At 38.3% G+C, this 23,988-nt stretch overlaps 3 protein-coding genes and 1 long non-coding RNA gene across 7 annotated transcripts; 3 read left to right on the forward strand and 1 right to left on the reverse strand.

Moving 5' to 3' along the window:
• The first annotated feature begins 5,953 nt into the window (after positions 1-5,953).
• apoa1b (apolipoprotein A-Ib) lies at positions 5,954-8,158 on the forward strand. Of its 2 annotated transcripts, none has more exons than XM_067508010.1 (4): positions 5,954-6,048; positions 6,594-6,645; positions 6,829-6,973; positions 7,127-8,158. In XM_067508010.1, exons 2-4 carry the CDS (start codon positions 6,603-6,605, stop codon positions 7,728-7,730), a joined length of 792 nt encoding a protein of 263 aa, XP_067364111.1. In that variant the 5' UTR covers positions 5,954-6,048; positions 6,594-6,602; the 3' UTR covers positions 7,731-8,158. The 2 variants fall into 2 exon arrangements, with proteins under 2 accessions (XP_067364111.1, XP_067364112.1); XM_067508011.1 differs by having other exon boundaries at positions 6,044-6,145.
• A 148-nt stretch (positions 8,159-8,306) lies between these two features.
• LOC137129127 (uncharacterized) lies at positions 8,307-13,012 on the reverse strand. Its single transcript, XR_010914685.1, has 3 exons — positions 12,879-13,012; positions 9,694-10,059; positions 8,307-8,662 (listed from the first exon to the last, which is right to left on the reverse strand). It is a non-coding gene; the product is annotated as an uncharacterized lncRNA (long non-coding RNA).
• On the forward strand, positions 8,583-12,862 carry LOC137129124 (T-box transcription factor TBX1-A-like). Of its 3 annotated transcripts, none has more exons than XM_067508008.1 (8): positions 8,583-8,718; positions 9,733-9,907; positions 9,980-10,081; positions 10,280-10,451; positions 10,590-10,745; positions 10,931-10,998; positions 11,352-11,446; positions 11,725-12,860. In XM_067508008.1, exons 2-8 carry the CDS (start codon positions 9,843-9,845, stop codon positions 11,868-11,870), a joined length of 804 nt encoding a protein of 267 aa, XP_067364109.1. In that variant the 5' UTR covers positions 8,583-8,718; positions 9,733-9,842; the 3' UTR covers positions 11,871-12,860. The 3 variants fall into 3 exon arrangements, with proteins under 3 accessions (XP_067364109.1, XP_067364108.1, XP_067364107.1); XM_067508007.1 differs by lacking the exon at positions 8,583-8,718 and adding an exon at positions 11,561-11,632 and having other exon boundaries at positions 9,708-9,907; positions 11,725-11,860; XM_067508006.1 differs by lacking the exon at positions 8,583-8,718 and having other exon boundaries at positions 9,708-9,907; positions 11,725-12,862.
• Positions 12,940-23,886, forward strand: bace1 (beta-secretase 1). Its single transcript, XM_067508002.1, has 9 exons — positions 12,940-13,796; positions 18,909-18,997; positions 19,378-19,594; positions 20,095-20,232; positions 20,317-20,451; positions 20,543-20,644; positions 21,279-21,428; positions 22,952-23,123; positions 23,420-23,886. The coding sequence occupies exons 1-9, from the start codon at positions 13,458-13,460 to the stop codon at positions 23,656-23,658; spliced, it is 1,581 nt and encodes a 526-aa protein (XP_067364103.1). The 5' UTR covers positions 12,940-13,457; the 3' UTR covers positions 23,659-23,886.
• Positions 23,887-23,988: the final 102 nt, after the last annotated feature.

Genomic DNA, 23,988 nt, shown 5'->3' on the forward strand with positions numbered 1-23,988 from the left:
ACACTGAGTACTCAGGTGCTGTACTGGAGCATTTCCATTTTAACCTACTTTTACTGCACTGCAATTCAGAGGAAAATTTCAGATGAATAAAGGAGGAAAGGAATAATTATAACTTTTCTTTACTGTAATTTTCACCTTTGAATTTGTTATAAAACCTATGAATAAAACCTATGAGATGTTATCGTCCTTTTATCTCATTAATGTGAACATATTTAGTACTGCTGCTGAGAGCACCCAAGTCTTCACGTATAAAATCTAATGCCTAAAATGCCAGTTTTGATCTCTTTTTGGTTTGCTTGCTTAACAACTGTGGGTGTGTGTTGTGAATGTCCCAGGCTGAAGGAGACCCCGAAGAAATGCAAGTTTACATTTTGTCTTGCTGTTACAAAATCATGATTACTGTAACCATCCTTTATCTACAGTTCAGGCATCTTCCTTCAATGTATGGTCAGAGTTAGGCAAAGGCTGTCAACACAGGTGTGTATTTCAAAAAACGTGTGGGTAAAACATCAAGTGGGCTGGAAGAGATGTTCAGGCTACTTACCAATATAGTAAGGAAATGGGCACGAATGATCTAATGATAATGAGCTGCTGGTTAGAAACAGTTGGGAAAGTGAGAGATGAGGGGGCTCTCTTCTCAATCTCAAGTAACTAAGTTTCCAGTCAGTTTAGAAGATGGCTGGTAATATACAAGATTACACAAAATATGTACAAACAAAATATAAAAGCATATGGAAATCTTAACTTCAAGGTTGTTTGCAGGAATCATCATATGAGGAACAAAACTGTAGGCTTACCCTAACACTAGCAATTTTGTCGATGAAAAATGACAAAAAGCTATTGCAATCATTAACTGAAAAAAGAGGAATAAATATGAGAGGAAACCAGGCTATTTATAGTATCCAAAAAAGATTTTAGTATCCCGCTTATTAGAGATGATAAGGTCAGCATAATAAAAGGCCCTAGTAGCATTTAACCACAGAGTTGAATTTGATTAAAATATCTTTACAATAGATGCGTTGGACACTGTTTTTTGTTGGGTTTTTTTACGAAAGAGAGGACTTAGCTTATAGTAGTTTGAATTTCCATGTGAATAACTTTCCTACTTCTTTAGGTCTCTGATGTTGGAGGGAAAGTTGAATGTAAAGATCCCTGTGGTGTCACAAATAACACTTCCTATCCCTTATCTCTCAATCACAGCAGGGTGGCTTAATTAACACAGTTCTGGTAAACGATGCCCTTGTCCTGTGCCCTTTGTCCTGGAGCCCGAGTTGACACATCCAATCCATAACTGGCAGTTGTCTATAGCAAATAAAATTAGAACATTAGAACATCTATCAAATTGCAGAAGATTTTTGGTGGTGTGGTATGTGCAAAGGGTTTAAGTTTAACTTTCAGTTAATGGCACCATGTTAGTCTGACTTATTTCATTACCTCTTTAGTCCGGTTTGTATCCACAAGAGGGCAGAAAAAGGGGGATTTATGTAACATGACTAGATCACTTAACAATTAGTCTCTAGTTTAATTTTCAGATTTTTCACTAATTATACATGCTGGTATTTGGTATTATGTACATATTAATAAACACACCAAATCTGACAGTATAAATATAGTTATTTAACACTTAATAATGGATACAAACTCAATTTATTTCATACAAGGGTTCAGGTAGGAACAACTTAACTTCCCAGGTCCTAGGTGTTTGCTTTGTCTACAGTGTGGGCAGTTTGGTTCTACTATCAGGGTGAATGACCTCAACATCTTGGGCAATGGTAGTTTTACAAACAAGCCTTGAAACTGGGATAATCAGTCCAACACCTACGCACCAAACTAATAGACAGGTCCAATGTTAATTGCTCCAAACAACAAATTACATAGTCCCAGTGTCTTTTTTAAATATATATGTTTTAAGTCACACTATCTGGTAACAGCAAAATACTTGATGACATTTTTTTCTACATAGTTATAGTTATTAAATAAACTTAGTTAAGTAAAAGGGATACTTCATTTGAAAAACAATTGCATAACAAGTGTTTCAATACCATCTAGTGGTATTTTGTCATTATTTGCAATTGCCTTAACTTTCAATATACATAAAACCTGTACATCATGGGCTGTGACCTGTGTGTGTATGCTTTTTAATAATGTCTATTTTAATAATTTACACATTGTCTTGTAGCGCATACTGTTGCATCAGCATCAGCTTCAGAGCTTTCCTGAGGAACCAAAATCAGCGGCCTGCCATATTCTTATGTTGGCTGGTCCAAATATTTAACTGTGCACTTTATACATTATCTTCGGAACAGTCTGAAGAGCCTCATAAACAGAGAACATAAAGAAGATAATGTTCACTATCACCAGATTGACATTAGTTGGCACATTGGTGTCCCTGCAGAGTGTTTCTTCTTTGTGACTGCACATGAGCCTCATGCTCTCCTGGAATGATTTAGGTTATATGAGTTCAAGGTGGGTTTTCCTGCTTTGCTATCAAGCTGTACAACCAGCAGGGCGATGCAACCTGCAGTGACACACTATGACCAGGGCTTTGGTCCAAATATCTGTATTAAACAGTAGAGACCTCAACAGATGTGGCATTGCAAAACCACTTCACTACAGTTAAGTAGACTAGGGAACGGCAGTCTGGAGTGGTATGTGTGTTAGAGAAAATAAGAGAGCGCATCACACTGTTGCTTACAGCTGAGAAAACCACCCCTGCTGGTTTGAGAACAGTGCTCCATCATGGAAGCAGCTGGAGCAATGATGTGACCTTTGAACCTCAGCCAGGGCCTGATCAAATGGTGGATTTGCTGATTAAATATTTATCAGCTCCAAGCAATTACCCCACATCTGTGTAGCTGTTTGATGGTCAATGTAAAATTGGTTGTCATCAACAAAGTTGCTTTCCTTAGTAGAGCATCAATAAATCCTATTATGTGTTAACCGGGATATATACTTGCTTTATATAACCAGAGAAGTACACCAAATTCTTCTTTTTATATATTATTGTCTCTATTTAGCTATTACGTTTCATTTTTAAAGAAAACCCAACAGTTCCAAATCCAGTGGGGCATTGCAAAATAGATAACTTAGTGATTTGGCCCCAGTAATCAGCCAGAATCCTTCATCTAAAAAGCAAATAATGTATTTTTTGTTTCATCTATTTCTCACAATAAAAAATAAATACATATTCTTAGTGTTCAATAGCCTATTGCAAAATATGCAACCTTAGCAAGTGTCTTTCCAGCTAGCAGCTCTGAGGTCCTATTGATAATGATTATGAGAGCAGTAATCATGACCAGTGGGTCAGTGTGAATGCAGAATCTACATGGTGCAGTGTAAGCAGTCTCAAAGGTTGCTGTTCGAGATAAGAGTCATTCTTTAGACAAGCGCTGTTTCACTCCTGGTCAGCAGCTCGGAGTAGCTGATATGTAGAACAATATCATCTCACAGGCCAGGACCTTGGAAGAGGGGCTATGTGCTGCGGTTTGGTCTGCTTTTACTGTGCTTGCTGTGTATAATGGAAGCCTTCAACTGGGGGAAAGTAAAAAAGTGCATTGAGTTTGTATTTGCAATATCTACACCATTAAATTTATCAAATCACATTGGTATTTTGGTATTTACACCAAAAATTATAATAAACTTATTCAATAAGAAGCATTGTTATACAATAATGATTCTGTGTACACACTGAGGTGTTCCAAGTTATGTGCTTATTAGAAAAAAAGCATTGCTGAAATAAACTCTTTTTTACATACACATTTTTTTGATACCAATAATAATAACACAGAGGCAAAACATACTGTGAACATTAAATTAAAAGTCATCTTGAAACACCCTGAAAGGGAAGCCCCCTTTCTACAAAATGGTTACTATTGCAGGGATTTTAAGTACATTTTACATGATACATACAAGCATTTTTACATTTCACACGTCTTTATTTTGCTAATTTGTGTCAGACAAATGAAACCCAGCAGATGTTAATGAAGTTTGGAAAAGTGACTGCTCTGTCACCCCTCTGTCTTCATGGAGCCATTAGCTCAGCTTGGCTCCTGTCTGTAAATCTCCATAGTGAATGAGATTTTCATCGAGGTGTGAAAAAGAAGACTGACACTGCCGTGACAAAGGATAAATAACAAAGGCTAGTGGAAATGTGGAAAGATGAGGCGTGGTAAAATGTGGTTTATTTTTGAATTAGGCATAGTGGAACCTCTGCAGAAACATCCTAATTCTGCGGTTATAATCAATTAAGCAACATATTGATACCACATGATCTATCTCATTAACTAACTGAGTGAACTCCTTTTCCACAACTCCCCAGAGGGCTTCTGATCACTTTATGTTTTACTTAAAGATAACACATTTATGTCTCTCATTTTACAGGATCTTTGGAATATATTTATATTCATATTTTGCGTTTATTCAGTTTTTGGTTTTAAAAAGCTGCAGTAAAATCATTATTTTCCATTCTATTACCTTGAATATTGTACTTAGTCCATGTTACTGTGTATGCTCAAAGTTTTGTCACGTTGCAGTCACTGGACATGCTGCAACCCCACAGAGCAAGCACTGACAGTCCAACAACTTTAGAGCAACGGTATTCAGAGAAATGTGAATTGATTATATTGTATAGGCTATTGCAACTATGTTATGCAAGAAACCCAGATCAGTCCCCTCCAGACCACTGATGGCAATGATTAACCTTGCACCTAATAACCTTCAGAAGCTTGCACTGTGCAGATAGCATAGGGTTCAATATATAGAAGCGAACATTTTCCTTATTTTCCTTAAACTTTAGTACCCTTAACACATACCAATAGGTGTGCACAGTATTTCTACATTTCAACAAGACATCTTTATCTCACGTATATGTGAAGAATTAAAGAGAACTCTGTATACTATGATCATTCCTGTTCCTCAAATTACATGAAGCCATGTAGACAAAGTCCACTGGTGATAGGACAACAAACAACAGAGTGGTACACACCACACTTTGACCTATTAATTATTGCACACACCATCTACAAATTTTGTTATCCATACAATTAGAAAAGTCTGTCTGGATACTCTGCTCTCTTTAGATTACTGCATTATGTTACATAGTCTTGTCAGTGTATAAATGTGTACATTTGTTATCCACACTTTTTGGAGTGAATATTGATTGCGATTACATTTCAGAGAGCTGATTGCATCAAATCACTGTCTTCTGTTTGCTCTTGTTTGTTTTTCTTGGCAGGCATGTGGTAGACTGTAAATAATGTGGCTTTGCACTCCTACATGATCTTCTGTAACAAATGGTACACAGAAAAGTCTGGCAGGTCATCTTAAGATGTTGTTTTAAAAGTATTTAGCAAAACTTTAAAAAATTAAACAGGACCCTCAGACACAATTACATTGGCTACTGCACTGCCCTTTTCATACCTTTATGCCTTTCTTTTACTTGATTACCCTTCTTTCCACCAAAGTTTCATCCCTTTTAAGTATTTGACATAAAAAAAAAAAGGTTTTATTCTTTAAACCCTCTAGGTCAAATTTTCATTTCTTTCTGAATTGAACTGTCTTCATGGCTCTGTCTTCACACAGAGGTGGGTTTTGTTATTTCTGCCATTCATGTTTTATACAAAGCCATAGGACAAATGAGAAAGACCTTTATTAGGCAGAAAAATGCCAATTACTACCCAAGTACTGCAAAAATGTCCAGATTTAAAAAAAAAAAACATAAAGTAACATTTGTGTTTAGTCTGTTTCTAAGAAATGTTTTCACTTTTAAAAGTATAATAGTTTGAAAATTATACTGATAATGTATAGGGTATCTATGACTGTGTGTCAGCATGTGTGCTAAGTGATCGCCCTCCTGCAGATGACCATTGAACTCTCAACCCAGTCCCCCTGCTGAGGGAGATTACTGGGGGGTGAGGTCCACCTCCACGGAGACACACAGCCGTCAAACCTCCACCCCCATATGCTCCCCACATAGACTTATCCCGTTCTCGGGCACTATAAAAGTCTGCTCTTGCTGAAGTTGTTCAGTCTCGTCAACAACTCCAACAGGTAAGACACGCATCTACTTAGGCTCTAGCTGGGACTTGGGCTGTAGAATAGGACATCAGAAAAGAGCAACTACTGGGGAACTTTTTCATATACCAGGGTGAGGTTTCTGCACTTTTAAGCTTTGATTAACTTGGGAATAAATGTCCTATAAACACAGGGGAAAAAGTTAAATTGTAGTGACTACAACTTTAAATAAGAGTCTAGAGCTAATGTGCTTAAGATGTCTCTCAAATCTACCCAGATTAAAGATTCTTTGGGTAGACAGCCATATGTTTAATGTGACCTTATTCAGACTAATTATTCACCCTTAAGGGATGAGTGTGTAGCTATGTCAGTGTGTTAAGGCATTCTTACTTTTAAGCCTGCTTATTTGGCCTTAGTATCGTTGTAAGTGGGGAATTTGTGGCTTATTTGATTAAGGGCTTTGCATTTTTATACATTTCTGTGTATTTTACAGTTTTTTTTACTCACACTTATTTATCTGTAATTCTGAGTGCCACATGTTCTTTGAATAATCCATAACTTAACTTCTCTTTTCACTCCAGACCACCATCATGAAATTTGTGGCTCTTGCACTTGCCCTTCTGCTGGCTGTCGGTGAGTATTAAATGCGCCATTAATCATTTAAGGGAAACATAAACATACGTAAATTTCACTCAGTAAATATATAGAAAATATATATTCTATTCTAAATGTTATTTAAAATTGTGTTTCCTGACTGTTTATTTGTCTCTTCGGCTGCCTCTTTCCTTCTCACTTTTGCGTTTCTTTCATCCTCAGGCTCTCAGGCCGCTTCCCTGCAGGCTGATGCACCATCTCAATTGGCCCACGTCAGGGCTGCTGTTGATGTGTACGTGAATCAGGTGAAGGAAAGTTTCAAAAAAGCTCTGGATAATCTTGATGATGCTGAGCACCAGGAGCTCAAGTAAGGATATTTTTTTTCTGTTAGTGTCCCTTGTAGTAACTGATTAATAAGTGTTTCATTAAAGTTTTTGTCTAAATCGGCAACCATTTACTTGATATTGTTTTTCTATAATATTAGTTATGTTTTTTTTCTTACACCTTTATTCTCTCCCAGGCAGAGGCTGTCTCAGCGCCTAGATGACATACATGCTCACCTTAAGGGTGTGCAGGATTCAGTTTCTCCCATCACTGACAGCGTGGTCTCTACCATCGCCGATGCCACTGCTGACATCCGTGCGTCTATCATGACGGATATTGAGACCCTGAAAACCGAACTCGAGCCCAAACGTGCTAAGCTGAGGGAGGTCCTCCATCACCACATCGAGGAGTACCGCAATCTCTTGGAGCCTGTTGTCAAAGAGTACTTTGCCAAGCACACAGCTGACATGGAAGCTCTGAAGACCCGGATGGAGCCCGTTTTGGAGCAACTGCGTGCCGAGGTGGCCGTCAATGTTGAGGAGACCAAGACCGCCCTGATGCCCATTCTGGAGGCTATTCGTGCCAAGGTCCATGAGCGTCTTGAGCAGCTGAAGGAGCTGGTCTCTCCCTACGTTGAGGAATACAAGGAACAGCTGAAGCAGGCCTACAGCCACGCACAAACCATTAATACTGATGACGTCACTGCCCTAAGGGAGAAGATTACACCTTTAGCGGAGGATATCAAGGTTAAGCTCCATCAAATCTATGAGGCTATTTCTGCTGCTGTCACCAAGAGCTAAATCCTCATTACCCCATCCTTACAACTAACCTGATCTACCTGTCTGTCCTAGATCCATTCCACCATTTTCTCCATTCCTTCTTTCTTGACATGCACATACAAACCCCCTCCCAAAATGAAGCCAGTGTCTAACTGATGCTCTTCTTTGCAACAAAATGGCGGGACTCTTTTTCTCACTCTCTCTCTCTCTCTCTCTCTCTCTCTCTCTCTGACAAGCAAACACCTTTCTTCACATGCAAGCAGGACATACACAGACACATACATGCTCGGTGCACACATGCTTTTACTCCACAACCAACTGCTTACATTTTGTGTAGGATTTGTATGTGAATTATCAAAAGTGCCTGAACTTCTGTGTAATAATGCTTGTCTGATGGAAACTGTGCTTTGACAAAATGCAGCACAATAAACATCTGACTGTTTATACTATTTTGCTTTCTGATTTTAATTTTAAGTGATGGAATTCTGAACTGTTTTTTCCTAAATGAACAGTAAAATGAAGCACAACATTGTCCACAACATTCTATTTCACTTCAATTCAATTGACCAAAACTATCAAAATATATAACATGCGCTGTACAAAGGACCAGTGACCCTCTGAAAAATGCATACCTCTAGCTTTAAAGGTGTTTTTTCTAGTCTCTAAGGCCATATCACACAAACAGCAGTTTTAGAGGTCATCATTGGACTAAAGGAGCATTGGAAAAGAACAATATTAATACAATCAGTTCTATTTAAGACAGACATCCAATAACATTTCAGAAATTTCTGCCTATGGACCTGAAAGATGTGATTAATGAGTTGATCGGGGGTGCAAATTGGCCTATTGACAAACTTAACTCTTGTGCTTATTAGGTAAAGGCCAATTTTTTCTCTTTAGGATCCCTCAGGCTGGAACCCTTCAACACTGTCCCATCAGAGGGCCACATGAGGCTGTAGATGTAGAAACAAAAACACATCACAACCATTGATAATTTACCATTTACCAGGTACATAAGTCATATCATTTGTGTCTTAGTTTAGCTTAGATTAGCTTTTTCAACTTTATCAACACACATGCACACACAACAAGATGTAGAAACTGTCCAGCACCAAGCAACATTAACAGCAGTGGACACAGATCCAGGACTTTATAACTGTATCTCTGACATACTGATGTGTAGAATTAAATAAATATTCTGGAAAGTTCAAAGAAAAAACACAGATATGTACACATTAGTCAGTTTTTGTGAATAACAGACTCCACAATTAGCGCGGTGTTAAAAGTTTGGTCAAAGAAAAACGCTTGTGAATAATGAAAGGTGTTAGTTGCTGTCTTCATCTGTCCACACCCAGTAACATTGGGTGATTAGGCTGTTGTTAATGTGTTACTAACAAGACAAGTTTCTATTTAGGCTTCAGGCAATAAGATACTAGCAGAAACGCTAGAAGAGATTTCTAAACAGTGCTAAAATGTTTGTGTGTGTGTCTGTCAGTCTGTGCATTTACAGATATGTATTCACAGTTCTTGGAGCTATATCCATTTAAGCATGTGCAGCTGTGATTAGAGCATGTCAGTGACACTATGAATATTGTAATGGATGAGGCCAGCTTGGAGGTCCCCTGTGAGAGTCTTGTGGTGTATAAAACCAGCCTCTTCGTGGACACAGCCACTGCTAACCTCACACAGCACCTGGTACTAGACAGAGAGGAAGATTTTTGCCTTCCATTTTATTTTACATAGCAAGGTTCCAGGTGTGAGTCCATACAGTTATTGATATAATTGCTGTGGTCAGAACTGGCAGAACAGAGTGGGGTTAACAAAAAAAAATCAGAAGAAGAAATAAAACAGTAAAATCCTTCATATTATTTGTCCTGAGGACACTGAAAGCATGAACGGTAGGTGTTTATATTCAAAACTATCTGAGCTATATGGAAAACACAAACTTCCAGTACTTTAGTATAATTATCATTATCAACTTTACCAAAACAGAACACAATGTCCTCCTCTCTCCTTTCTTCAGGTCCTCAGCTGTCTCAGAGCTGTGAACCATCTCTGCCCTGCTGTGCAGATGGGGGGTCACAGTTAAGCAACAAGGCCCCCCAAATCATTGGGGTCAGAGTTCAACTCGAGATGCATGCACTCTGGCATCAGTTTAACCAGCTGGGCACAGAGATGATTGTTACCAAAGCTGGGAGGTGACAATAACATTCATATTTATGTTTTATGTTATGTTATGTATGGTCTTTTATGTGTCTTTTATACTTCAGGAGGATGTTTCCAACGTTCCAAGTGCAAATCTCCGGGATGGATCCTGCAGCTGAATATGTCCTGCTAATGGACTTCATCCCTGTTGGGAATGAAAGATACAGGTGAGACATAGATACAGAATAGGTTGTGCAGAGTAACAGAGACAGTTACTTTATCCAAAATTATTTTACCTAGTGATTTTTGTAGTATTGCCATCATTGCCATAGCAAACCAATCTGTTTTTATATGAGCTAGTGACCTTCTGCATAGGTCATCTGACCTAATAAGTCTTATTTACAACATGTACATTTGTGTGTCAGATATGCGTTCCACAGTTCATCATGGTTAGTGGCAGGGCGTGCGGACGTTGCAGCCCCAAGCAGGATGCATTTTCACCCCGACTCACCTGCTCGCGGAGCTCAGTGGATGAAGCAGACTGTGTCGTTTGATACACTCAAGCTCACCAACAATTTGCTGGATGACAATGGACATGTCAGTTTGAGTCTATAATTAATGTGACTCCTGTACGTTTTAGAAACAAAATGAGGCACAGAATCTGAATTGTTTCGTATTGATAAAATGCCCTATACTGACTTGCTTTTTGTGTCTTTTCTATCTCCTCCTCGTCAGATGATATTAAACTCCATGCATCGCTATCAGCCACGCTTTCACGTGGTGTATGTGGATCCAGCACCTAACAGCCATTTAAATGCACACAGAAACTTCTGCTCTTTCTCCTTCCCAGAGACACGCTTCATGGCCGTCACTGCCTATCAGAACCACCGGGTAGGAACCCATGGATCAGCAAACTACATATTAAGCAAACCAATGACATACTTATCTCAGGAGAATACTTGCTTTTTACTATGACAAAAAGTTTTCATTGTGCATCATTTGCCACAGCTATAAGATATGTAAGACACTTCTTTGCTATTCGTATCATATTACCCCTATTACGTTCTGTCTCCCAGATCACCCAGCTAAAAATTGCAAGCAACCCTTTTGCTAAAGGCTTTAGGACCACAGACCCTCAGGAGTGGTGAGTATGGACCTACCATTTAGTCGGTGAGGTTTGTTCAAGAAACCCACTCTTGCCTAAATAGGCAGATTTAAATCATGACTAAATTAAAGTGTATCTTTATTGTTATCAACTGTTAAAATTATGATAAGGCAGCATTGACAATAATAGCTAATCTTCAATCTTTGTATGTTAAGGGGGTTCACATGTAGCAGGCCATGCATGGCAAAGTATGACATTTATGAATATTGTGATTTATGGGAAATTGTATATATGTGTGTATTCATGCCAGAGCCACTGTATTGGATTTCATCAAATTCGACAGGTGGTCATTATGTTATGCCTAATTGGTGTATATATATGCTTGTGTGTAGGGTGGGGAATTCAAGGGCCCTGACAATGTGGTGTCCACCAGAGGGCACAGCCAAACCTGGAGAGAAGAGAAGCAAAGGCTCAAAGACTTCTACTAGTGAGTATATCAGGCAGGTATATGCCAGTCTTGACAGCTAATCACGTTTAATTATGTTTATTACAAAGTGGGTTGTTCTAGTTTTCTCCTTAAAAAAAAATCTTTTTTTTCCAGTTATTTTTCAGTTTTTACCACATCCACAATTCTCATACAGTTTTTGAAAATTGTATTTGCCTTTGGATTAAGGTATCATTTAAATTAGCAATGTGCTAATGACATAGTTTTACCAGACAGATGACATACTTTACCTAAATACCTACTTTGTTCTGCCACTTAAGGAGAGGAGGACTCTGCCTCATCATTGTTTCACCCCTGTAAGGACACATTGGAACTCACCATGGAGAGGAAAGGTGAGGATAGCTTACTAGCACCTGCGTCCTTCCTCCCTGAACCTTGCTACTGGGACTGTGCAGGGTCATCTTAATTAAGTTTTATGACAATATTGCTATTGTGATTGTATTTTGTCTTATATCCCTCATCCTATTATTATCATGTCATGTCTAATATGAGACATGCACTTATACATAATAGTACCAGTACACCCATGTCATATATATAAAATGCACACATTAAATTACAGAAAATGTTTGGTACCTCATGGGTTAGTTCAACAAACATACTACAGTAATGCTCACATGGATTCACAATGTAATCATTGAAGTAACATTGTATTTTCACTTTAGGGCCTATAATAAATGTGTCATCTTAACGCATTTGTTATCCAAGATAATAAAATTACATGCACAAATTTTGGCCTCATTTTTGTTTCCTAATTTTTTTTTTTTGACAAATAAAAATATAGATATAATATCCAACTCTGTAGCTGTTCTGAATTAGCCAAATGTGATGATCGGTGTAGTTAGAAACTCCCGTGATCAGCGAATCAATCAGGATAAAAGCTCCATTTCCCAGAATGTGTAGATTCCCATGGTTATTTCCTGTACAACTAGAGCCTTGACAGTTATTTGTCCTTCAAACTAAAAGACGTTATACAAAAGCATCAATGTAGGCCACAGCGGGTATATGTTGCAAAAGTCATGTGAAACATGACGTAAAATGCATTTTAAATAAATCAAAATAAAATTGTTTCTTTCAGAAAACATTTCTACACAATAGCATTGGCCACTTAGTGTAACTTGAACATAAACCAGTTTAAAAACTATTATTATCAAGATTATTTAAAAACCTTTTTAGACAGTCCAGGGCATTATAGCAGGCTAAATCACTACCGGATTGATTTCATTGCATCAGAATGTGAACTTGTCTAGAACGGGCCAGCTCATTAACAAATATATAAATTTTATAAATGTATAAATATAAATGTTTACATTGTATAAATATTTATCTATAGCCTAAAGGGATCCTTTTCTATGTATTTTGTGCTTTTATCACTGCCTTATTTTGAAATAGACATCGGAAGTGTGTATGGTACCTTGACAGTGGTGATGCTCGCACCCTGGCGGCGCTGAAAGATGCAGCGGGGTGGATGGAGGAGGTGGAGGTGAAAGACTGGAAGGCGGAGAACAGCATGAACGGGTCGGGAAAGGGGAAGGATGCGGATTATAGTAGTCCGCCGGCTAGTCTGCCAACCTACGATGGTTTCGGTCGTTTGACATGAGGGTGTACAGGAAAAACGACCTAGGCCTGCGGTTTGTTGATCCACGTAGAGGGAGAGCCTGTAAATTACCCGTCGCCTCGAATTATCTGTGACACCGACAGTTGCCAGGCTTAATTGTAAGCATGGTTTGATTTCCAGCGCGTGCTGTGTTCTCTTTACATGTTAATTTATTGTGATCTAAATTTGTCATTGGTAACGTCAATGAAACCGGAATAAAAACACAGTGACCGCGTACGTTTTCATTTTTTTCGGTCAACTGCCATCATGGTTTCAACGCTAGCCGTCATTTTAGCATCGTCGCCACCTGATCTCTTCTGCGCTCCCGCTGCTGCAGACTGGATGTCAAACTAAACACCACTTAAACCAAAAAAACACACGTTACCTTGTTTCAAAATGAATACGTCGAAATTACAGCCTCGCTGGTTGACATGTCTGTTTTTATGGACGACTTTATGTTTGTTCAGCAGCGGTCAATCCGCGCTGGACGCCTCGGGCCTGCCTCTTGCCATTCGCGTGCCATTGCGGCAAGGAGCTCGCGCTGAACCGCCACCGCCGCTGCCCACTGCCGCCGCTGCGGCGGCTGCTAGTTCGAAACGCGAGCGCGGCAACACGCGCAGGCGGAGAGGGGCGGCAGCGGGTGGGATCAGCTTCGTGGACATGATAGATAATCTGCGTGGGAAATCCGGGCAAGGATACTACGTGGAGATGGCTGTGGGCTCTCCTCCGCAGAAGGTAAAGGTTTGATTTACATAGGTACATGCCAAAACACTCCTGAATGTACAACTTGTACAATGGTTTTACTGATGATTGTAATCTTGGACTTCTTGGCATAAATAACAAACCCACCATTACAAAATTAAATTACTAAAACCAGGTAAACACACACACAAGTGCTCATTTCTTTAAGGGCCCATTTCGCTTTCAGGCTGGTCAATATTAATTGCTGTGACTGAACGAGTCTGGCAGTCTTTACAAAAAGCAAATTTCATGTTTCTTCTCCCACTCCCTGTCTCTCTTTGTCTCTCTGTTGATTCTAATCTACTTTATTTGCAGGAAGCTTGCATTAAATATCAGGTATGGCCTACATTTGATGTTGCTCAGAAAATTGATAAAACAATATGGCCAGAGAGCATTAAATAATTGACTTTTATCTTAATCTTGTAGTAGTGTATTTATGTGTAACCTTTATCAGATGGACCATCCAGCTAAATATTATAAAATCAATGACACGATATTTAACTTATCTTTTCATTACCTGCAAACTCCTGAAGCCTACATGATTATTATCATCATGCTATAGAGCTCAGTAGGATGAAACACTACTATAAACTTATAACACACTTGCATGTGTCCTAATAATAAGTAGGGGATCTGATGTTAGAATTAGTTGATAGAAAAGTATTTCAAATATTCCATCCAGTTATCTGATTCTTTTGCTGATCCTGTAATGACAGATGGCCATACTGTGTCTAAGTGAGAGAAAGGAATGACACTGAATGTCACAGACGGATAATGGCACCATTAATTCTGCAGAGTAAGGAGTGCCAGCAGAGTGCAGCTGCGATGTACATGCAGGCACACAGAGGGCGATGGATTAAGGCAAAGAAAAAGTGATGAGCTGGTAAAAGAGGAGAAGAAGGAGAGAGAGAGGGGAATAAATGAACAACAGGAGAGAGAGACTGAGATAAGCATTTAGTGAATGAGAACAAGTGAAATTAGAGACAGAGAAAGTGTGTGAGGGAGAAACCAAATGTGTGTGACAGAGAATGTGGGAGTAAGGAAGGGTGCTTCTAGGAAAGGAAAGATCAGGGCCCTAAGGCCCACTGGGAGACAATAGTGCGATGAGGAGAGAGTGGGAGAGCATGGTCATGTTAAGTTAAAATATTATTTCCATCCAATTTCTTTTTCAAGTTTGTATCTGCAGAGAAAAAATGGGTTTTCACACATAATGGCAATAAAATACCCAAATTTTGATAATGTTATTAAGGAAATGTGTTTTTCAACACATTAGTTTAAGAAAATATTTTTTCACAAAATTTAAATGACTAATGAATAAAATGAGCAGCTGTATAGGATGTTTGCCTTGATATAATAGAGTCTAAATTTCTTTCCATACATCCATTATTATGATGTATGGATGTATAGGGTCATACTATTCCCATAATTAATCTGTCCAGCCCCACCTAGCTGACTTATGGAATTTTTACCTACACTTTACACAAAGAGACTTCTGTTTGATGATCTGGACATTTTCTAATCATCTATACATTACATCCATACATGTTTTATTTAAACATATGTCATAAAGAATCTTTTTGGGCCATCATCAAAAATCATTGTATTACCCATGAGGGCTTGATTAGCATCAGCTCCATGACTTTGGATTATTGGACAATAAAACAATGACGTTCATTTTGATAATTATAGCTATATCATTATTTTAACTAGTTATTATCATTATCTTAGTTCTGTAACATTTTGGAGTAACATCATAGCATATCCAGCTTATGCTGTATATGCTAGCAAAGTATTTCTAATACAAGTACAATAATAGGCTATACTTTGAAGGGGAACTTTATTAGGTACACCTGTTGAACTGCTCATTCATGCAAGTATTTACTCAGCGAATTACAGGGCAGTGACTCAGTGTATTTAGGCATGTGGACATGGTCAAGATGATCAGCTTGAGTTTATATTGATCATCTGAAAACTGATGATTTACAGGGATTTTCACACACAATCATGTCTGGGGTATACAGAGAATGGTCTGAAAAGATAAAACATTTAGTCAGCAGCAGTTTTCTGGGCAAAAATGCCTTGTTGATGCCAGAGGTCAGAGGAGAATGGCCAGAGTGGTTTAAGCTGATAGAAAGGCAAAAGTGACTCCAATAACCTCTATTCTGGTCTATAAATCCAGACTCAAAACCTACCTGTTCAAGATCACCTACTCACTGTAATCTGTAATTGCATTGTCCTGTCAATATCTTATGTTTTATTTGTTTGTTGATTGTTTGTACAGTGTCCTTGAGAATCTCGGAACACACATCACGTCAAACTTTAAGTAGATGGGTTAAAGCAGTAGGAAAACCACAACATTTTCCACTCCTTTCAGCTAAGAACAGGAAACTGAGGCAACCATTTGCAAGGGATCTCCAAAATTAGACAAAGGAAGATTGGAAAAATATTGTGTGGTCTGATGTGTCTTAGTTTCTTCTGCAAAACTGGGATGGTAGGGTCAGAATTTGGCATAAACATGAAAGCTTGGATTCATCCTGCCTTGTATTAACGGGTCAGGCTGCTGCTGGTGGTGTAATAGAGTGAGAGTTATTTCATTGACACACTTTGGGGCACTTAGCACCACTTAAGTATTGTTTAAATCTCACTGCCTAACTAATGTGCCATGTCACAACAAGTTCTTAGATCTTAATCTAATAAAGAACCTTTGGGATGTGGTGGAATGGGAGGTTCACCTCATGGATGTGACAAATCTGCAGCAACTGCATTATGCTGTTACTGTATGTCAATAAAGACCAAAATCTCATTTCCAGCACCTTCTTGAATTTATGCCATAAAGTATTAAGGCAGTGCAGAAGGCAAATTGGGCTCAACCCAGTACTACCAAAGTGTATCTAATAAAGAAGCCAGTGAGTGTTTGTTCAATGGATATCAAACAATCTTGTAATACATGGCACACTGAGCTTCAAGGATTTCAGAAAAAAAAATTACCTCTTGTACTTCAAAACCTTCAATTTACATACTTAATATGCAAACTAAAAAGTGCTGATCAGGGGTCTATGATCATCTCATTTGGAAAATTATCAGTTATATAACAGCATGCTAATAGACTTTTTCAATTTACAGGATTAGGTTAGAGCACTGTGTTATTTAGTGATTCTTTAGACTCAACATGGTCTTAAATGTCAAGGTTTTGGTTAGGGAGAACCCAAGAGATAAGACTGTGAGTGGGATGTGGAAGGAGGGGTCTTTATTCAGATACTCAAAAACACAATTGACAAAAACTCACTCCAGAAGGGGCTATGAAACAGGAATACAACAGATGACCAGGGAACTTGAAACTCCGGAAGGGCTAGTATGGAATTGAACACAAGATATAACTAAAATTCACTCCTGAGAGGAGGGCAAAACAGGCCTGGTTTTAAGAAAAGAACAAATACTACAACACCAATAAGAGGGAACGTAACACAAGGTGGGACTAGAATTACCAAAGGGGATTACAGAAAAACAAACCAGATAAGGTATATGAATATTCAGGACAAACAGGGAAACGGCTAACTAAGACACACTAAACAGAACTTACAACAGACAACAATACGGAACACGACTACCAGACCTCAGACACAAGATACACCAAGCTACAAAAAACAAATCAGAAATGGATCGGCATAAACTACTAAACAAGATAATACCGAAACTCAGACCAAATGACACAGAAACACAGAGTCAAGATTTTTCCAAGAGTTGAGCAAGTCAACTGTAGGTTAGGTGATGATGACAACAAGGATCAAGCCAAGAAGTGAGGGGAAAACTGGGCTTAAAAAGTGAGGGGAACAGGTGCAAACAATAAGGGACAACAAAGGTAAAGCTGGGGAAAAGAACCAGGCATAGGAAGTGTGGAGAAGGAGTCACAAAATAAAAGTCCAATGACAGGAAGTGTGTGGGATCATGACATTAAATTGAATTATAAGAAATTGTAGGTTTAATTACATTTGACTGGAGACTCCTGGTAGATACTTCTTTGTGGAAAGTACCTCAGGAACTAATTTACAGACCTTTTAGATAATTTTATTTCTGTTCAGGTAACCACTAGATGTGTATCTTGTATTTGTTAGAGTTTAGGACCTGGACTTGTGTTGGGGTAAGCCATTTAATTGTGATGGTTAGGTTTAGAGGAAAGGTCTAGGGAATGCATTATGTCAATGAAAGTCCTAACAAGAAGATAAATGTGAACATTTGTGTGTGCTCAACTGTGTTAATAATAAAAACATGGTGGAGCCTCACTGATGTTTTGGCTGTGTCTGTCTGCATCAGACACTGTAGTTCTGCACAAAGTGAAAGGAAGAATAAATGCAGCCCAATATCAAAAGACTGTTCTGTATCTACAACTACAACATTAGTAGATGTTAACTAGAAGCATATGAATGAAAAAATAGTCAGTGAAAACATTGGATCTAGCATGAAAATGTGAAATTCTACACTCATGACCAAAGCCGTGTTCATAGAAATTAGTTCTATAGCTATAATGTAGTTTATGTTTAAAGTATCATTTATAATGTGTAATATGAAGCATAGACATATAGAGCAAAGATTAGATATATTTGTATATGCATATTTTCTTTATTGCCAGCTGGGATTGTGCTCCATTCAAGCATTCACCAACTGTTTAACTGATTGTGCAAAATACGATACCCACACAGAGATGCAAACTGAAGAGAAGAAGATGCGAGAGAGAGGAGTACAACTGGAAAACTGATAGCAGTGTAGGGTTGGAGTGTAGACATTTGTGTGTGTGTTTGGGGGGGGGGGAAAACAGCACAGGACTCTGCAGTGAAAGACAAATGGATATAGAAGATAAGGTAAAAACTGAAAATCACTGAGAGCTTAGGCTGACTTGTTATTGTAATAGAGCAAATTGTGACCAGAAAGACGTTGTTATTGTTTAAATTGTTAATCACTGGAACTGAGGTTCTAAACTTTCTCCATTACATTTTCCACTTTTCCTTACTCTCATGCATCAAAAGCTTTGCACAGAAAAAAGTTTAGAATACACAGCCTATATTGTCTGTAAATGTCTCTCTCTCTCCCATTCTCGCTGTGTCTCGTTAGTTGAACATTCTAGTGGATACAGGAAGCAGTAATTTTGCTGTCGGAGCAGCTGCTCATCCCTTCCTACGCAGATACTACCATCGCTCTCTGTGAGTAGAGTAACAGTCAGTGACTACACAATGATTAAAAAAAGAGCCATGTCTGTTTTTCATATCACTTAATTCAAAATGTGCCTTAAACTGCTACAACAAATGCGATGTATGATTTTACATTATTGTGGTCCAATTAGTTTGATATAGCCGATATAATGATAGTAATCATATATACTGTATAGTGTGTCAGTCAGTTTCAAACTAATTTAGGTAAAATTTCTGAAACAATATGTTTCTATTGTATATTTGTATAGAGATGTTTACCTACTTTTCATTTACTTTTTAAATTGTTAAATCACTGGAACCGAGGTTCTGAACTTTCTCCATTACATTCTCCAATTTTCCTTACTCTCTGTTTTCTTGCTATGAATTCACAGCTCCAGCTCATACCGTGATCTTGGTAGAAGTGTATATGTTCCCTACACCCAGGGCCGCTGGGAAGGGGAGCTGGGCACTGATCTGGTGTCTGTTTCACATGGCCCCAATGCAACACTACGAGCCAACATCGCAGCAATCACCCAGTCAGATCGCTTTTTCATCAATGGATCCAACTGGGAGGGAATCCTGGGACTGGCATATGCAGATATAGCCCGAGTAGGAACGGAGTATCTCTTGGCCTCAATTTAGAAAAATTAAAAATAGATCGATATATTATATATATAACATTGGAAATTATATATTAAAGAACATGAGATTAAGAGGAGAAGAAGCAGAGATCCAAATATACCATTTTAGTTAGCTTTTGTCTGAAAGGGCAAGTGCTTCATAACAAATTGTTAGTGAACCCCAGACAAGCTACTGTAATAGTGGTGAGTGAACCTGTGGAAATTACATTTACAAAAGTTAAACTTTATTCCCTAAACATTTAAAAGTAAGATTCGTTATAATGTCTCAGGAGCAGTAGTTTTTACAATTGCTTCTTTTTTCACTGTTTTTTTCCGGAAATCTCAACTTTAACAAATTTTGCTGATGGGTTACAAAATAGGGTTTATCTGCTCTCTTTGTGGTTGTAAACAGCAGCTTGGTTTGACCAGAAGTAAAGATATTCTTCCTTTTTTTTCTCTCTCTCCCTGTGTTTTTCTCTTTCTCTCCAGCCTGATGAGACATTGGAGCCTTTCTTTGATTCTCTGGTTCGCCAGACCACTGTCCCCAACATCTTTTCACTCCAGTTGTGTGGAGCTGGTTTCACACAAAACTACTCTCTGGGCAGTGCTACTGTTGGCGGAAGCATGGTGTGACTCACAGATGCACAAGCAAATCATCAGATTCATTAGATTCTGAGCCATTATTGGATGATTTGTTTCTGTGCTTTGTAGATCATTGGAGGAGTGGATCCATCACTGTACGTAGGAGAGCTTTGGTACACCCCCATCCGAAGGGAATGGTACTATGAGGTCATTATTGTACGCATTGAGGTGAATGGACAGGATCTCAACATGGACTGTAAAGAGGTAAGAGCTGATTAATAGACATGATCATGGTCAATGTTAAGAAAAACCTATTCAAGGGATTTGTAATCTTTGAGTGTTCTGTCTTTTACAGTATAACTACGATAAGAGCATCGTGGACAGTGGCACCACTAACCTTCGACTACCTAGAAAAGTCTTCCAGGCTGCAGTTAGAGCTATTGAAGCAGCATCTTCGGTCAGTCTTTGTGTATCTCTATAAAACTATTCTTTATCTCATTACCTTCTATGTTTCTTTGCTGCCTATGTTGTGGCTGACAGTATTTTCACCCACACTGAGAAGCTAACTTTATTAGATGGATATTTCCGAATGCAAAAGTGAATCATCATGAGGTAAAACATAGGTCATCTTGCATAAGTTTCACATACTAGGTTGTTTTTAGGTATTGTACAGTATTGGAAAGTCTTTCAAAAATAAGTGGTTTGTTTATGGAATGCTACTGTTATAAAAAAAGTAGGAAGCTAGTTATTGTAGTTTGGATTAGTTGGTCGTGGGTTTAAACCCCCAAAAAACGTATAGATTCTGTGGAATTCCCCACTTCCTGAGAAATAAATATACAATTCCCTAAATTCACTTGATTGTTTTAATACCAAAATAATCCATTGCTTTTCTATACATGTTAATTTAATGTATGTGTAATCTACTATACACCAATTTTATTTGTAGGCTTTACTGAAAATTAACTACTAGATCACTAGGGTGCACATGTTATACACATGATTGAGTTTCCCCTTTTATAATTCTATCAGTATAATACTTCAGTGATTCAATGTGGGGAAAAATGTTATATCATTTTTACCCTGTTTTTCAGACAGAACAGTTTCCCTCTGGTTTCTGGCTGGGGGAGCAGCTGGTATGTTGGCAAGCTGGTACTACCCCCTGGCACATTTTCCCAGTCATCTCCCTCTACCTGATGAGTGAAAACAGCAACCAATCCTTCAGAATCTCCATCCTGCCTCAGGTAGCATGCAGGATCTCGCACTAAATTTTGATGTTGATCCTTAAAGCAGAGACATACTCGTGTTTTAAGCTCCAGGATCAAGTTTGTGATGTGTCCGTACGAAACAATATTGTTTAAGCCTAAAATTCGGCCAAAATTAGCAGTAATCCCTTTGTTTTACTTTACCTATGCACATAATAATAATAATAGATAATTAAACCTCATTTTTGTCCAGTGCAAAAAACAAATTGATGGCCCAGTAAATAATTAGTTATTTATTTCAGATTTATTAAAAATTTTAATAAATTTATGCAAAGTTATAAATGAGACTGTATTTCATGTAATTATGTGGTTTTCAATGACATATTAATTGCAGAGATTTAATTTCCCTGTCTAGTTCCTTTATCCGTCAGCGCTTTTTAAAAAGGGCCTAAATAGATAAAAGCTTGACTAGTTGAAGTAAGGAAAAAACTAATGACCACATTTCACAGCTTTTCATTATGATCTGAAAAGTCCTTAAATTTATTATTAAAATACACAGCCTAATGAACCAGATTTGAAGATTTACAATAAAAGTTAAGTTCTGTAATCCTGTGGGTGTCTTATGCCCTTGATACCAATGTCTGGAGAAAATATTTTATTTTATTTTTACTTTCTTATATACTTAACATAAAACATAAGCAAATAGAAATGGGATGGATGCCTTAAATTTGGGTAAGAAGACAAATGTAGTGAGCAGCGCATTTTACATTGTAAAAGTAGGCATGTCAGCGGTCTCTGGTGGACAAACTTTGCAATGCTGATTCCTAGATAATCTCTGACCTATAGTGGTCCTGAGAGCTCACGGCACCGCAAATCGAGAAAACACATGCTAAAAGACAAAACACAAGCAAATAAAAAAAACAGCTTCATCAATTTGACAACACAGGCACAACATTAACAAACACGCTGCAAAAAGCCACAACCACATTGAGAGAGGTCAACAATGCAAATGACTACTGTTCTAGGGGACCCTAAAAAGTGCAGGATGTACAGATTTGTAAATGTATTTTTAGTTTCTCCTGGAGCCATTTACGTTGAGTTGTGGCTTTTGCTGTGCATTTTGTCATTTGGTTGCACTGTACATTTTTGCAGCGCATTTCTACAGTTGGTGGTGTTATGGCTTTGGCAGCACATTTTGTTATTTGGTGGTGTTGTGGCTTTTTTCTGTGCATTTTTTAATGCTGCACCTGTGTTGTCAAAAGTCTTTTATTTAATGCTTTCTTTTTTTCTATGAAATAAAGATATTTAAAAAAGTTGAATCTTTAAGGAAATTTAAAGAGTAAAAATTGGAATAGAACACAGTGCTAGTGTGTGCCTTTAAAAAGTCTTCACTAAACCCATATAAAAATTTCCAGGCATTCACAACATCGTTTTTTTTTATAATTTAACACAACATATTTTATTGACATGACCAGAGGACACTGTTGTTTACCGCTTTCTTATTTGTGATGTTACAGATCAAACCCCCTCCTTTATCTTTTTTTTTTTCTGTTTCCATTTAGCAATACCTGCGGCCAGTCGAGGATGTGGCCTCTGCCCAGGAGGACTGCTATAAATTTGCTGTATCCCAGTCCAGCACTGGCACAGTGATGGGGGCTGTTATAATGGAGGGTTTCTATGTGGTCTTTGACCGTGAGAAGAAACGAATTGGCTTTGCTGTTAGCACTTGCCATGGTGAGTATGACAGGAAGGAGGGATAGCAAAAGCGGGGATATTCACATGCAGAATGAAAAGTGTAAAAAGGTTTTAGTTTAAAAAGAAATGAATGTAAATCTTGATGGCAAGAATTGGGATGAAGTAATTACCAAAAAGTCAAGATAAGAGAAATTATAAGATGCAGAATAAGTCTTGACAATATAGTAATGGCAACAAAATACAGTACCTATAGTATAGCATAGTATAAATACAGTATCCATTATACTGGTAGTTGAGGTACTTAAGTATTTACAAACCCAGTCTCCCATTTACAGTGCACGATGAGTTTCGCACAGCCTCTGTGGAGGGGCCATTCCATGGGGTCGACCTGGAGGACTGTGGCTATAACATCCCCCAGACAGACGAGTCCACTCTAATGACCATCGCCTACATCATGGCGGGTATCTGCGCTCTCTTCATGCTGCCGCTGTGCCTCATGGTTTGCCAGTGGCGCTTTGCCCGTTGCCTCCACCCGCACGGGGACTTTGCCGATGACATATCGCTCTTAAAGTGAACAGGAATTGTAGAGACCTACACTTAAAACACAGGAAAGGAATGGATTATGGTCAAATATATGTACAATGACATGCAATGTTAGTGCTGCTGAAAGGGAGCTTTTTTCCATAATATAATATGAAAAGTATAGAAAATGCTGACATACAGTGAGGACACAGTGAGAAGTGGTGCCCTTAAACTGTAACATGAGGATAACTACAGCCATTAACAACCTGAGGGAGAAACTCTGTGTCATCAGTGTCAACTTGCTTGTATATGATACTGTAACTAGGCAGATCAGGTTAAACTATTGTCTTTGTTATAAATAGTGTATAAATAGACCACAGAG

The sequence above is a fragment of the Channa argus genome, chromosome 6, assembly GCF_033026475.1.
Source record: "Channa argus isolate prfri chromosome 6, Channa argus male v1.0, whole genome shotgun sequence".
NCBI classification, from domain to species: Eukaryota; Metazoa; Chordata; class Actinopteri; order Anabantiformes; family Channidae; genus Channa; species Channa argus.

Coding starts and splice junctions, on each gene's coding strand:
- LOC137129124 (XM_067508006.1), top strand. CDS start 9,708: ATGTCCTCCTCTCTCCTTTCTTCAGGTCCTCAGCTGTCTCAGAGCTGT. Junction 10,746..10,930: donor CTGCCTATCAGAACCACCGG/GTAGGAACCCAT, acceptor TCTGTCTCCCAG/ATCACCCAGCTAAAAATTGC. Junction 10,999..11,351: donor ACCACAGACCCTCAGGAGTG/GTGAGTATGGAC, acceptor GCTTGTGTGTAG/GGTGGGGAATTCAAGGGCCC.
- apoa1b (XM_067508010.1), top strand. CDS start 6,603: ATGAAATTTGTGGCTCTTGCACTTGCCCTTCTGCTGGCTGTCG. Junction 6,646..6,828: donor TGCCCTTCTGCTGGCTGTCG/GTGAGTATTAAA, acceptor TTTCATCCTCAG/GCTCTCAGGCCGCTTCCCTG. Junction 6,974..7,126: donor GCTGAGCACCAGGAGCTCAA/GTAAGGATATTT, acceptor ATTCTCTCCCAG/GCAGAGGCTGTCTCAGCGCC.
- bace1 (XM_067508002.1), top strand. CDS start 13,458: ATGAATACGTCGAAATTACAGCCTCGCTGGTTGACATGTCTGTTTTTA. Junction 13,797..18,908: donor TGGGCTCTCCTCCGCAGAAG/GTAAAGGTTTGA, acceptor GTGTCTCGTTAG/TTGAACATTCTAGTGGATAC. Junction 21,429..22,951: donor GAATCTCCATCCTGCCTCAG/GTAGCATGCAGG, acceptor GTTTCCATTTAG/CAATACCTGCGGCCAGTCGA.